Raw genomic sequence first — 15097 nt, 5'->3', positions numbered from 1 at the left:
TCAGAGTTTTTTATTTGATCAAAGAGTGTTAATTTAACTATACGCGCATGAGCCACATGTTTGGCACCCCAACCTTTCAGAAATTCTCGCATGTTTTGAGAACAAAAAACACCATTGATCTATAGGCCCAAAAGATCTAGGTTGGAAGATATGAGGGTAGAAATTTTATCAAAAAAAATGGCACGATGCCTTCTATGAGCAACGAAGAAGATTCAAAATGAAATCTAGGCTTAATACAAACAGTCAAGTCACAAGAGTCAAGGAGGAGAGGGGTATAATCCGAGCCAATGTGTGCATCAGCCACCAATGAAGAACGAGGAAACATGTGATCCCAATCTGGATAAATAAACACCGATATAGCATAGACCTAACGGGGTCAACCTGACAGAATCAAATTGAAATCTAGGCTTAATATAAGTTATCAAGTCACGAGAGTCAAGGAGGAGAGGAGTATGATCCGCGCCAATGTGTGCATCAGCCACCAAAGAAGAATGAGGAAACACGGAAATTCAATTTGGCTCCCGAGGCCAATTTTTTCTTCTCAAGGGTTTAGGATTTATGGGCCAAAATGCCCCTTCCGAGGAAACAAGTGATCTCAATCTGGACAAATAAAAAATAAACTTCCTATTTGATTCTACAATAACACTCGAAAGTAAAGAAAGGTTATACTTGTATACTTGAGCCATCGTGCATAGCAAAGGGTCACTGCCACTAGCTTAGCTAAGAGCAATTTCCCTAGCAAAGAAATCAATTATACTGGTCTCTCCCCCCACCCCAAGACCATCACCGTCGCCTCCTTTCCTGCTCGATCCCGGCGGTCCGGCGGATCTAGCCGCACACCGGCCGGATCCGGGCTCTCCTCCCTCTGCTCTTCCCTTCCCTCCCCCGGATCCACCCTCGTGCCGCCTCCCCGGGAGGCGGTTGGGGCGGCATGCGGCCCTCCACTTCGGCCCCTCCTACCCTGTCCCCCCACACCGCCGCCTACGGGTGCCCCCGGCTCTGGCCCGGGTGGTGTTGGTGGCGGCGGGATGTCCTCTTCCTGCACACACGTCCTTCCTTCCCGGGGTGGGGGGCGGCGACGATGCTGATCGGCTAGGCGGCGGCCAGGCTACCGGCGGCGGGCGAGGTGGCAGCGGGGCGGCTTGGTGGCGTGGCGTGACTGGCGGCGTGCCCCCGGCTCAGATCTGAGCCATGCGGGCCCCATCTGGGTCCTAGCAGTCGCCCCCCCCCCCCGGTGTGACTTCGTGTCCTCTACGCGGTGAGGAGGAGGAGCAGCTCAGACTGGGAGCGGTGACGCCAACGGCGTGCCTGCTACAACGCGAAGGCGGGAGCTTTACGGGCCTTTGATGGCCCGGACGGGCCCGTGGGCCCACGGGCTTGGTATGCTCCTACTATTGCGTCCGGTCAGCAATCGTCATTGGCGGTGGAGGTTGAGCCCATCCGCTTGTCGACGATGCTGCTGCCTCTAGTCCCGGCTCCTTTTCTTTGGTGTGCAAACTTCAGTTCGTGGTGTCGTGGTGAGACGGCGTGGGAAGCTTCAAGACCGTGGTGGAGCAGGGTGGTGGTCGGCTTGGTGGCGGGCTCCGGAGCGCTTGAGGTGAAGGTTGGGATCAGGAGAAATCCGTGCCGGCCTGGCCGGCACCAACGCGGTGGCGCCTGAGGGTGCCGCCGGACCTTCCTGGAGGGCGTCGGGGGCTACCCTTCCTCTCTCCTCGTCGCGTATCATGGGAAACCCTTGGTAGCAGCGTCATCATCGTTGTGTCCCTTCTTGGAGGTGTTGATTGGTACCGGCGCTTCGGAGTCTAGGATCTTGGTGGGAGATCTCCGGTGGGCGCAGTGGTCGTGAGGCTTCGTCGTTTTGGTCGATCCGCCATTGTCGACATTTGTTTTTTTTTATTTTCTCTTCCGGTTCTTTTGGGTGTGTCTGTGCTGCTTCCGCCCCAGCACCTATCGTTGGTTGTATCGGTAATACAAAGCTGGGGGAAACCCTTTTTCGGTAGCAAAGGGTCACTGGATTGGGGTGAGTCCACCGATGCATTGTTTTGTGTGTGTGTGCGCGCGTGCGTTCCCTTGTCTGAATCTACTCTCTTTTTTTCCGTGAAGAGAGCTGCTTCTACTACTCAAGGCCGTGCCAGGCCTTGGCTAAGGATGGAGCGTGATCATGGGCTCAAATATGGGAGCTGGAAATGCCGGGAGGAGGAAGACTGTGCGTGACCAGCACCTCAGGGTGTTGTGCCTAGTGGCTCATGAAGTCCCCCCTCTCCCGTGGTCTCGCGGTCCACCAGTATCGTCCGTGACGTAGCGGGCTTTGTAGTCGCTTCCCTGAGCCAAGTGGAGCCGCGCGCAAGGCCAGGAGGACCAGGAAACATGCGAATGCTATTTCTTGCATTAAGCGAGACTTTAGGAACTTTCGCCATGAGTTTCAATAGTAACGACCCAGCCAACTCGCGCACACTTTAAAAGAAAAATAGAGAAAAAGGAGCGCCATGAGGGGATTCGGACCATTGTTTCATAGATAGATTTCAACGATGCGGGTTGTAGGGATTCTGATTGAGTTGTAGGGCGGGTTGTAGTTAAGGCAAAATGAGCCCGCGTTTCACTGGTTTTTTCATTCCTTAACTTTTTTCAAATGCTAGATTAACATTTTTTAAATACAAGATTAACATTTTTCTAATACATGGCCAATACATTTAACATTTTTCAAATGCTTTATCAACATTTTTCATATGCAAGATTAACATTTTCCTAACACATGGTCAACATCTTTTCTATAAACACTTAACATTTTTCAAATGCTTTATTAACATTTTTGAAATACTTGTTCAACATTTTTTGAAATGTCTGATTAATATTTTCATATACATGATCAAAAGATCTCCATAATTCTTTAATACATGGTCAAAAAAATTTATACACATCCAAAATTTTCAAACATTTTAAAATACTTGTTAAATATATTTTAAATAGATGATCAACTTTTTTCACACCAATTTATATTTTTGTATACATGGTCAACATATTTTCTACACATATTTAACATTTTTCAAAAACTTATAAAAATATATTTTTTAATATATACTTTTAAATTTCTTGAGAGTGTAAACAAAAGTGAAAAATAAATAAATAAAAGGTCAGATACGAAAAAGAGGCAGTGGCCCTGCGTGAGCTGGGCCGGCCCATTTTGCAGCGAGACACCAGAAACGACTGGCCTCAGATTGTAACGGTGTCCACCTTGAGGTGGACATTTCTTTTTGAGGATCAACGTCGGCCTTGATCCTTTTTTCTTTTTGAGGATCAACGTCGGCCTTGAGCCGTGCAGATTCCTCCGAGCCTTTGTCCATCTGCTTGAGGTGGACATTTTTGGGATTGCCTGAAAGAGCATACAGACATGTACACTGTACAGACAACAGTCCCACAATGGCTTATCCATGGATCCGCTTTCATCCGGACCAGACCAGTAGAGGCCACCCAATCTGGCGGTGTACTTACTTATATACACTAACTAAGAAGAGTTTCTTTGCTTTAAAAAAAACTAAGAAGAGTTCCTAAAGAGAGTAAACGTCTGTACCGTGTTCATTTTCAACAGCACAAAACGTGTACCTTTGAGTAGCAGTTAGCTAGGCAGCGGAATCTATATATTCATTCAATTACTAAGCTCCTTTGATTTGGAGCCTCCCGGTGCATCGTGGTGCTTGTAAGGGTATGTGTGTCTCCAGTTGAATGAACGTGTACCTCTCGTATGCTCATGAATTTCCCTTGGTTTTTTTCTATTTTTATTTTAATTCACTAAGATTTATTATAATTTTTAATGTTATTTTAAAATTCATGAACATTTTTAGAATTCTCAAATATTTCTAAATTTCGTGTAGTCCATGAACATTCTAAAATTGTGAACCTTTTGTCAAATTCATGGACACTATTTGAAAGCCACTAATATTTTTGAAATTTGCGAATATTTTAGAAAATCATGGGTTTTCTAGTTCAGAACAATTGTTAAAATCCAAGATGTTTTTTACATTTGTGAACATCTTTTGATTTAGTAAAGTTTTTTAAATAAAAAATGATAGTCAGCGTTTTCTGAGATAATGGAATAGGAGCTCCCAAGGGCTCACACAACCGCCATCGACTAAGACCAAGGCCAAACCTATAAGAACACCACAACCACGCATCAAGCAAATCCACTCTTCTTCAGAATAAATATCGTCTCGAACGACAGCCCAACACGATATACGAATGAAACAAAAACTGTCAGCACATAACTAAACCCCAAGCCAACGTGAATAAAAGAAATGAAACAATTGACTGCAATAACCTGCTAGAGAATAGAAACTTAATCTCAGAAGTGAAGAACGATGGGGTAAAGTAGCCTCTAGTAGTTATTGATCATACCAGAGTTGACCAACGTATAGTGAACACACAAGTTTTAAATGCTCGAATTATATGTGATGCACTTTGAAAAAGACAACTACAAATCTGACGTCAGACTTTGGACCATGCTAAATTGAATGTTTTTTTGTGGCAACCAAAAATATTTGATTTGAAAAAATATTACCTCCATTGAAATAAAACCACATCACTTATTTCCTAACGGAGGGAGTACTATGGTAGATGCTTCAGTCTCTCCGCGCCAAACCTATCTATATATACCTACTGTTGCAGAAAATCACAGGCGTGGATTTCATCGACCGCTCGACAGCACCTGCACTGCACGCGAGGTACGGAGACAGCGGGACACGAAACCATTTACATACATGCCAAGGACTCGCACACTGTTTTTGTCCTCGTCAGCATATGCGTAGTAAATTGACATCGAGCGGCATGGCCGCACGTCTACGTCCACTCATTTCTTCTTTTTCGTGATGAACTGATGAGGTAGCTCCTCCTCTGCTACTTAAGGCCGCGCCAGCAAGAAGGGAGGAGCAGATCGACCGGCCTTGGCTAAGGATCAGCGCGACCATGGCCACAGGTGTGACGGTGTGCGTCACCGGCGCCGCCGGGTATTGCGCCTCGTGGCTTGTGAAGCTCCTCCTCTTCCGTGGCTACGCCGTCCACGGCACCGTCCGCGACCTCTGTACGTACACCCTCCATACATAAGGCTAGTTGTAATGTGGAGTATCATATACTAGTATTATGCATATGATACTAGTATATAATACTACGTTCGTAATGCATGATATCATATGTTGGTACTCTTTTTGGTCTTTTTTAGTTCGCATATTAGATTTGTCTGAAGTCAAGCATCGTAAAGTTTGACCCAACTTTATAGAAAAAAATACCAACATTCATAATGTGAAATCAATACTAGTAGACGCGTCATGACTTAGTTTCATGTTGTATAAGTTTATCATAGTAGACGTTGATATTTTTTCATATAAACATGGTCAAACTTTGTAAAGTTTGACTTCAGACAATTCTTAGGTGGTGTTTGGTTCTCTAGTCCTAGGACTTTTTCTAGTCCCAACTAAAAAGTCTCTAGTCCCTAAAAAGTCCCTCCCTGTTTGTTTCCAGAGACTAAAAAGTCCCTAGTCCCTTCCTAGAGGTTATTAAATGACCATATTGCCCCTAGTATATAGAAAAATAACAATTAAACAATATCATGGGGTGGCGGGCCAATGGGTGCATGGAGGGGCATTATTGGAAAAGTTCCAAAAAGTCCCAAAAAGACTCTCCTTGAGAGTCTTCTTCATTTAGTCCCAAATGCCTAGTTTAGTCCCTAAAAAGTCCCTCCCGTTTGGTAAAAAAGTCTTTAAGAGGGACTTTTTTGTAGTCCCTACACAAAAAAGTCCCTGGAAACAAACACCCCCTTATATGCAGAGTAAAAAGGACCGGAGGGAGTATCATATAAGACTACATTTATTGCCATGCATGACACAAAGTAGCACATCATTTAATATGATACAGTATTATGATATAATACTCAATCTTCTATTTCTTCATTTAATTCTATGCCGTCTCATCAAAATTGCTTAGTAGGCGTGCATGATACTACCTATGATACTCCCATTACGACTAGCCTAAGACTAGTTACAATGAAAAGTAACTTAGACTAGTAACATCACATTTTACTAAGCTATGTTACTACTTTCACAGTGGGTAGTAACATATGTGTTGTCATGTTATGATTCATTTATTAGCCTATAGACTCATATTGTCTTGGTATGTGTGATATTACAGTAACTAGCTAAGTTACCACCATACCCCTCTCATCATTAAATATGTGTCACATAAGCAAAATTATCTTAAAAAGTGTGATGTTACTAGTGATGTTACTCCCACTGTGGCCAGCCTAATGCAATGCAATGGAAATATTATGTTATGATAGAATTATCGTGGTGGAAAGATAAATCTTTTTGTGTTAGTAGATACAAGCCCACGCTATAGATGTAAATGTAAGCACTATATATTATATATGCTACTATGCAGGTCTCTGTTAATTTGGAAATTTAGGTCGTTTTTTGAAAGAAAAAAAAATCAAGTTTGCTTCTATGGATATGCCATGTTTATAGCTTCATACCTGGGATGCGATCATACCAGTACCTAAAGCACCGGATGCCATCAGAATTCCGAAGTTAAGCATGCTTGTGCGAGAGTAGTGCTAGGATGGATAACCTCTGGAAAGTCTTCGTGTTGCATTTCCTTTGAATTACCCCACTAAAAAAAGGCTTCATACTTAACATGAAACCTTTTTGTGCCTTAAAAAAGACATTCCATGTGTTCAGTTTTTCAATAAGATAGGCTACAATATACATGAAGGCTTTCGTGTTTCACTCTTTTGATATTTCAGGTGATAACAAGACTGCCCATCTAAGGCGCTTAGATAATGCTGCTAGCAACCTCAAGCTTTTCAAGGCTGATCTCCTTGACTATGATGCAATGGCATCTGCCATTTCGGGATGCCAGGGTGTTTTCCATGTGGCGACTCCTGTTCCTTCAGGAGAATTAACCGATCCAGAGGTAAGCAAGTTTCATACCTGGTTTGTGATGTATACCAGTTGGTGCAAAGGCCGGAGATGTTCTCTTCCATTAACCAAAAAAAGAGAAATTTTAGATGGTCCCAAAATAACATGAGCCACCAGTTTTGTTAGATCCAACAGATAATGTTAGTATCACCTCTTGGAAGGTAATACAGTATTGATGAAACCATGGGGTCAATATAAACATTGCACTTAGGGCTGCAAGAAAAGCTCGAGACTTGTGAGTCGCTTGAGATTAATTAGCCTTTTATCTTGACTCAAAAAGAAATGAACTTAGTATGAGCATTTTATGTAGCTCGATAAAGAAATAGACTAATTTTGAGCCAACATTGGATCACTCAGTTTTAGCTCAATATAATATAATTATATTAAATAATATTGACATATATATATATATATATAATAAAAATAAATAATTTATTATCATATATGTTGTGTGCGATTTTACTCCATTTTATCTACTACTAGCAAACATGGTAGCTTACCTCATTATGGTATGGTACTTGGTCATTGGTGTGTTAAATATCCTGCATTTTTTGGGCCAAAGTTTGGAAGTGGACCTTTCTTTTGGTAGTTCATCCATGAAATGTTTCTATTAAATACTAGTCTCCGGTTGAGAGAGAATAAGTCAAACTATCTTTATAAAATGGTATCATTGTTTTGATTGGAATAATATGTTATACTGGTTTCTTGTGTTGTATTGCTTGTTCAAAAAATTGACGATGGTTATTAAAAAACCATGTTAAGATTATTTAGAACATCATGTTCTTTAGCTTTAAAGTACCTCGAGACCGTTACGCGCTACACACGAGCCACTTTATATAGCTTGACCTTGAGATTTACTCAGTTTGAGCTCGCTTTAATTTTAGTTTAAGTTGAGGTGAGCCTATTCCACCTCGGTCGAACTTGTATCGGTTGCGGCTCTAATTGCACTATGTGCAAACATAAGAACACATATAATATTATTAAAACACAATATTAATTAACTAAAGACATGATAAAGGTATTTCAAACTGAGGACATCATACTTCAACAGCTTTCCATTCCCTAAAAAATTGCTGGTATAGAGAAAGTTGGCACTAAAACATACTCCAGCAGATTCTGTATTCTCAATATTTTTTGGTGATCACAAGAAAACACCCCATCTTTCCAAGATGCATCTTCAGATATTTCTTTCCCAATACATGCCACGTCACTGCACTGCCATAACCGTCAGACCACCGTCAATTCTCGGCGATGGACCGCCATCGGACCATCACGTCGCCACTGGATGGCCGCATGATGCCGTCGTGATCACACCACCACCACCTCGTCGCCATCCATCGTTGTGCCGCACCAGCATGCCGCCTTGCCATCCCGATAGATGGGCCCGCAACGGGTGTCCCACACATCAGTAACTGTACCAAATAACGGTCAAAGACTTTGACTCGACGACATACCTCCTTTGGCCTTTTGTAAGGGTAGGCCAATAAGGAGGGGCTAGAAATGCTCTTAGATCACTACTTTATAGTAATCTAAACCATCTTATATTTCTTTGCTTCCCGCAAAAAAATCTTATATTTCTTTGCAGAGATAGTAATTATTAAGAAAAACAAAAAAATGATAATAATGTGGAATCATATCTAACGTGTACACATAATGGTGCAGCTACAAATGTTGGGCCCTGCTGTTACCGGCACCACGAACGTGCTCAAGGCCGCCTCCGCCGCAAATGTCCGACGAGTGGTCGTCGTGTCATCCATGGTTGCTGTGGAGATCAACCCCAAAGACTGGCCCCAAGGCAAGATCAGAGACGAGAGCTGTTGGTCAGACACAGAATTCTGTAGGAGCAATGAGGTAATAATAACAACTTAAGAGACAACGTGTGGTACCGTATATTTTTCTATCCAAACACGACGACACCATTTTGCACCATGTATTTGCAGAGCTGGTACCCTGTTGCCAAGATCGCGGCAGAAGCGGCGGCGCTGGAGTACGGGCGTGAAACCGGGCTCGACGTGGTGACACTGAACCCTGCACTGGTGTTTGGCCCCCTGCTCCAGCCGACCGTCAACGCGAGTAGCCAGTTCCTCATCTACTTGCTCAAAGGTTTTAGCTATAGCCGTCTTCACTTCACACATTAGAGTTAACCTAACAAGCAGCGATAGCACGTGCATTCCCTGCTCTTGATTCATTCACAATGTTTTCGACGTGTGCATGCAGGAGGCCCTGATCAGGTGAGGGACAAGCTGTGGCACATCGTGGACGTCCGCGACGTCGCCGGCGCGCTGCTCCTGCTCTACGAGACACCCGGAGCCGCCGGCCGGCACATCTGCGCGCCACACTTCATCACCGTCAGGGAGCTGTTGCGTTTGCTCAAGAGCATGTACCCTGGGTACCCCTACATATCTGAGTAGGAGTTCTATTCTAATTATCCCGTGATGATTTGGCATATGTTGTTGTTGTTGTTGTCTAGGATTAACTGACAATACGATTGGTTGGGTATTTGGCAGGGAGAGCATATATGACATGGATCACCCGGCTCCTATGACCTCCGAAAAGCTGGAGAAGCTGGGGTGGAGCCAGCGGCCGCTGAGGGACACGATAGCAGACACCGTCGAGTTCTGCCGGGAGGCCGGGTTTCTTGAGGGCGCCGATGGTGATGACGTGCCCTGCCGCTTCCCTCCTCTTTTCAACAATATCTAGCGTCAAGCAAGAATTTGAAGAATTTTGGGCGAGCATATATAGTGTTGCTCCTCTATTATTGCTACCTTTGTGTGTGTAATAGGTGTGAGATAGAAATGTCTGGACGGACCAACATGTAAGACCCGCAATAATAAGATGAACCCTGCAATTCAACATGACTGCCAACATTATGCTGCTGACCTCCCACTCGCAATTCTGATTGACCACGGTCTATGGGCCGGTAGATGATAGCCTCAAGGAGAGCTTCTTGGCTGAGATGTGCAGCTCTACACCACCCCTAGGCCAACCATGGATTGTGCTCGATGAATTCAACCAAATTTACGAAGCCAGGGACAAAAACAACCTCAACCTCAATCGCAGACTCATGGGTGAATTCCTCAATGCCATCAATTATGCTGAATTGCTCGAGATTAGATGCAAAAACTGAAAATTCACCTGGAGCAACGATCAACAGCCCCCACTCTGGTTGCCTTGAACCGTGTCTTCTGCAACCCTGCCTGGGACGCACTATTCCCCTCAATGCTGCTGCACGCAGCTTCTACGTTAGTCTCGGACCACAACCCTCTCGTTCTTACAAGAGCTAAACCACCGACTAGTAGACCCAGGTTTAGTTTCGAAGCTTTCTGGCCGAAGTTTCCTGGTTTCCATGAAATTGTCCTAGCAGCTTGGTCCAAGACCAATTAGCTCTAGCTGTGCCATCAGGATCCTGCATACAAAACTACAGCGCACCGCAAAGGCACTAAAGATCTAGAGCAGGGGCTTGTTCTCCAACACCAAGCTGCAGTTCCACATGGCCCAGGAGCTCGTCCTGCGCCTCGACACAGCTCAGGAAAAATGACTTCTCATGCCTGCAGAATTAGAATTTAGAACAAAGCTGAAGCTCCGCCTGCTGGACCTAGCAACCATAGAGAGGGCTAGGAAGAGGCAATGCTCTAGGATCAACTGGTTGAGGGCTGGGGATGCTAGCACAACATTCTTCCACGCCAAAGTTAACACTAGGAAAAGGGAAAATTTCATTCTCTCCCTGAACAAGGATGGTGTGGCTGCTACAAGCCACTCTGAGAAGGAGGAGGTGATCAAGGACCACTTCACCAAGCTTCGGGGCACACAACAGCGTCGCACGTGCACAATAAACTGGGATGAAATTTAGCTACCACAACTCGACGCATCTGGCTTAGATCTCCCCTTCTCAGAAGCTAAAGTATGGAACGCCATCAAGCAGTCACCGCCAGACCGAGCCCCCAGCCCGGATGGCTTCTCCGGTGTCTTTTACAGGTGGTGCTGGCACATCATAAAAGCTGATCTTATGCGGGCTCTGCAACAGTTCCATGACCTCAATGGAGGTGCCAGCTTCCAATGTCTCAACGCAGCATTGGTGGTGCTCATCCTGAAGACTTTTGACCCAACTAACGTTGGACATTTCTGACCAATTAGCTTAGTGCATTCCTTTGCAAAGCTCATCGCTAAGATATTATCCCTGCGCCTTGCTCCCAAGCTTGGGAGTCTGATCTCTCCAGCGCAAAGTGCCTTCCTGAAGACTAGATGCATCCATGATAGCTTTTTGTTCGTCAAAAATGCGGCACATAGCCAGCATCGTAGAAAGAAGCTTGCACTATTGTTTAAGATGGATATAGCTAAGGCTTTTGACTCAATCTCCTGGGAATACCTACTTGAGCCCCTGCGGAAACTAGGCTTCTCTGCCAGATGGCGCGATTGGATAGCTCTGCTACTGTGATCCTCCTCCTCGGCAATCCTTCTAAACGGTATCGAGGGCGAGCTGATCGACCACCGCCGAGGGCTTCAACAAGGCGATCCACTATCCCCTTTCCTCTCCATCCTAGAAATTGACATGCTACAGCGGGTTCTAGACCATGTTGTTGCTCAGGGATATCTGACGCCACTTCCTGGGCGTGACATCAAACTGCGTGTTAGCCTTTATGCAGATGATGCTATCATTTTCTCGAACCCATGCAACGAGGAGGTCTCCTGCCTGCTAATTATTCTGGAAAGGTTTGGGGAAGCCACGGGACTGCGCGTAACCCTTCAAAATCCACGGTTGCGCCTATCCAATGTCATGCACTGGACCTAGGCATACTGCAAGGCTTTCCCGACCGACGCACAGGTTTACCGATCACCTACTTGGGCTTGACAATCTCTCTAGGAAGACTGAAGAAGGTGCATCTCCAGTTCATCTTCGACCGCATCAAGGCTAAGCTAGCAGGATGGAAGGGGCGACTAATGAACAGCGTGAGCCAGCGAGCGCTTGTCCGCTCTGTGCTTTCAGCCATTCCTATCTTCACGCTCACTGCCATCAAAGCCTCTAGTGGAACTCTGAAGGATATTGACAATATATGCAAGCATTTCCTCTGGGCTCAGGAGGAGAAACTATCAGGTGGCAAATGCAAAGTAAACTGGCAGACGGTCTGCTCCCCGATCGAGCTTGGCAGCCTAGGAGTTCTAGATAGTACAAAATTCAAAGGGCCCTATGGCTTAGATGGTTATGGCTGTCATGGGACGAAGTTGCCCGACCTTGGACTAGCTTCCCCTTGCCATGTGATGGCCAGGATCGCAAGCTATTCGCTGCTGCAACGAGCGTCTCGACTGGCAATGGCGAGCATGCACTCTTCTGGGAATCCACCTGACTAGGACCGATGTCGCCAAAGGCAATCACACCCTCGCTCTTTGCCCGATGCAGGTGTAAAAATCGCATTGTGAAGGAGGGATTGCAAGGGAAAAAGTGGATTCAGGACATCCGTCGCCCACCCCTCTCCGACGCCAACATCTTTGAATTTAGGAGGCTGTGGAACATGACCAACGAGGCCCAAATCAGGCTGCTGTGCCAGACAACATCGCCTGGAAGATAACTCCCTCTGGCACATACAGCGCAGCGGCATCTTACAAACTCCAGTTCGCTGGCAGGATAGATTCAGATTTCGCAAACATGTTCTGAAAAGCCTGGGCTCCTCCATGCTGCAAGTTCTTCACTTGGCTGCTGATGCTCGACAGGCTATGGTGCGCCGACAGACTGCAAACGCGAGGGTGACCAAACGACTATTTCTGCAAGCTGTGTGTTCGAAACCTCAAATCATCAGTCCACCTAATATGGCAATGCCCGGAGGCACGGAGGACCTGGGCCGCTGTGGTAGGATGGCGCGGCTATGCCGCTCTTGCACCAAGCACCTGGCTAGAGGGCGACAGGTCGGAGGCATACTATGGACACATCCTCAACGCCACCCCAGCCGAGCATCAGAAAGAATCATGCCGCTCACCATACTCATCTCATGGGAGCTATGGCTGGAGCGAAACCGCAGGGTTTTCCAGAGGAGGATCACCGCGCCCTGGGCCACCCTCCAGGCAGTGCGGGGATCCTTGGAGGCATGGAGATTGACGGGAGCAAAATGCTTGCAGCACCCCTTTGGGGGTCCAACGTGAGGGATCTCCCCAGCGTGGCCCAAGGGGCCCTGTTTTTCCCTTTTCTCTACCTTTTCCCCTCAAACCGCGATAGTTGCCTTATAAAAACTGCTCCCTACCCATAATATATTTGCCAACAATTGTTGGTGCCTTCAAAAAAACAATAAGATGAACGTATTTCTTAGTAATCCATAATTATTTCTCGAATAACTAGCAGGTGGCTCGTGCATTTTGCTAGTTTAGAATTCCATTAGAATCTGTAGTTTTTGAAACTTGTATGGCAGAAATGAAACTATTTTTTCACCCGCAAAAGAAAATGAAACTGTTTTCAAAATTTATTTCCATTTTTTGAGAAATAACATAAACTAAACATGTTTTAAATATTATTCGGAAGTGTTTGATTTTTACATAGGGGGAAAGCGGCACTCTGGTCATTGTGGCATCTCTATCTTCAAAATATGAAGAAACATGTGTATATTTCGCCGTGCGGATATCAAAAACCTTAATATAGGGCGTGTTTACTCCAGGCTATGTTCTGCATCATGTTTGGTTGTCTGCATTGCATTAGGAGGTGGTTTGGTACATGTCGTTCGGTTGACAACACTTGAGGGTTATGGCTCCGAAGATGCATTTACCTGGCGTTTGGTTGCTTCGACTTAATGTTGTGATCGCCTCTTCTCACTAGTGGTGACCTTACCATAGACTAAACTACACATACACTACCAAATTAACATCATTTGAGTGTTCATCAATGGCAATCAAGGGGGAAGTTCACCATCCTCTTCTTCTTCTTCTTCAGATCCTTGTGTTATCTTTGATAGCTCACATTGTCTCATCCCACTCAGACATTTTTCTCTTTCAAACGTTAATATCATGTGCCTCCACACCATGTGTCATGGAATTGTCACGGCAGATGTCCTTAGTGTCAGGACTTAGTCGCGAGGCCAACGCATCTATGTGGTAGCTTGAGAGGGGTTGAGCGGGACGAGACACGTGATGTTTTACCCAGGTTCGGCCCCTCACGCTGGAGGTAAAAGCCTACATCCTGCTTCATTGATATTGATGATGATGATCACAGTTATAAGAGTGCTCTAACTTGAGAGCTATTGTCTAAACCTAACTTGCCCAACTTGTGGAACTTGTCCCCCTCCCCTCTCTTGGGGTGCCCTGCCCCTCCTTGTATATGTTGGAGGGACGGTTTACATGACTAGTCCTATTAGGACTAGGATTACTCTATTACAAGTGGAGTCCTAGTCTTGCCTCCTTTGTAAGGGAATATTCCTTGTGCTTTTCTCATAAACCGGCCCACCTTTAAACGTGAACCGGCCTTCTAGGCCATGGGCCTCGTCATCCATCTGACCCGCCCGCCGGGTTACTAATGAACCGCCAAGACCGGGCGGGTAGCCCGTGAACCGGCAAGCTCTGGGCGGGTTACCAGTGAGTCATCCAGTCCGGCCGGTTTATACTTCCGGACGGTTTACGCCACGGGGTATATCCCCGACATTAGCCCCCAGTTTAATTTGGATTTATCCATGTTAAACTGATCTGCAACATAAACTCAAGAGCAATTTTGACAGGTTATGCTCCGGGTTAAAAAAATTTGTAAACCGGTACCTAAATCATTCTTAAGTCTTTGTTATTTCCTCCTTTTGGGAAATCAGGGTCAACAGACCAGCTTCATAATCAATTTGCCGACATTGGTTTGTCACCAAGAAATATTGTGAAGAATAACTCCTTTGACTCAGCTCCCAAAGCGCTGGTTTAAGAAATATGGGTCTTGAAATACTTATATGATATTCAGCCGGTTTGAAGATGTAAAACTTGCCGGTTTAACATTACCAAAATGGCCGGGTTATAAAAACTGATGATCCCGGATTATGACCGTTGATAGACGCCGGGTTATGATTGCTGCCAACGCCGGTTCACAACGCCGGTTCATGATTATTGATGACGCCGGGTTGCAGCCACAGGGTCATAATGATTGGTGACGCCGGGTCTATCTGGTTTTCTCAAACAGAGAATTTGAA

At 45.4% G+C, this 15097-nt stretch overlaps 1 protein-coding gene and 1 pseudogene across 1 annotated transcript; both read left to right on the top strand.

Annotated features, from left to right (window-relative positions):
• The first annotated feature begins 4849 nt into the window (after window positions 1-4849).
• LOC123107260 (cinnamoyl-CoA reductase 1) lies at window positions 4850-9812 on the top strand. Its single transcript, XM_044529255.1, has 6 exons — window positions 4850-5071; window positions 6785-6954; window positions 8622-8810; window positions 8900-9062; window positions 9177-9366; window positions 9467-9812. The coding sequence occupies exons 1-6, from the start codon at window positions 4957-4959 to the stop codon at window positions 9657-9659; spliced, it is 1020 nt and encodes a 339-aa protein (XP_044385190.1). The 5' UTR covers window positions 4850-4956; the 3' UTR covers window positions 9660-9812.
• On the top strand, window positions 6518-6636 carry LOC123109082 (uncharacterized; annotated as a pseudogene).
• Window positions 9813-15097: the final 5285 nt, after the last annotated feature.

The sequence above is a fragment of the Triticum aestivum genome, chromosome 5A (assembly GCF_018294505.1).
Source record: "Triticum aestivum cultivar Chinese Spring chromosome 5A, IWGSC CS RefSeq v2.1, whole genome shotgun sequence".
NCBI lineage: Eukaryota > Viridiplantae > Streptophyta > Magnoliopsida > Poales > Poaceae > Triticum > Triticum aestivum.
The sequence above is the reverse complement of the archived record's forward strand: the minus strand, read 5'-3'. Positions and strand labels throughout refer to the sequence as shown.

What these genes read in the sequence shown, in the direction of transcription:
- LOC123107260 (XM_044529255.1), top strand. Translation starts at nt 4,957, where the DNA reads ATGGCCACAGGTGTGACGGTGTGCGTCACCGGCGCCGCCGGGTATTGC. An exon ending in CGGCACCGTCCGCGACCTCT is followed by an intron (nt 5,072 to 6,784) that starts GTACGTACACCC and finishes TTGATATTTCAG; the next exon opens with GTGATAACAAGACTGCCCAT. An exon ending in CCTCATCTACTTGCTCAAAG is followed by an intron (nt 9,063 to 9,176) that starts GTTTTAGCTATA and finishes GTGTGCATGCAG; the next exon opens with GAGGCCCTGATCAGGTGAGG.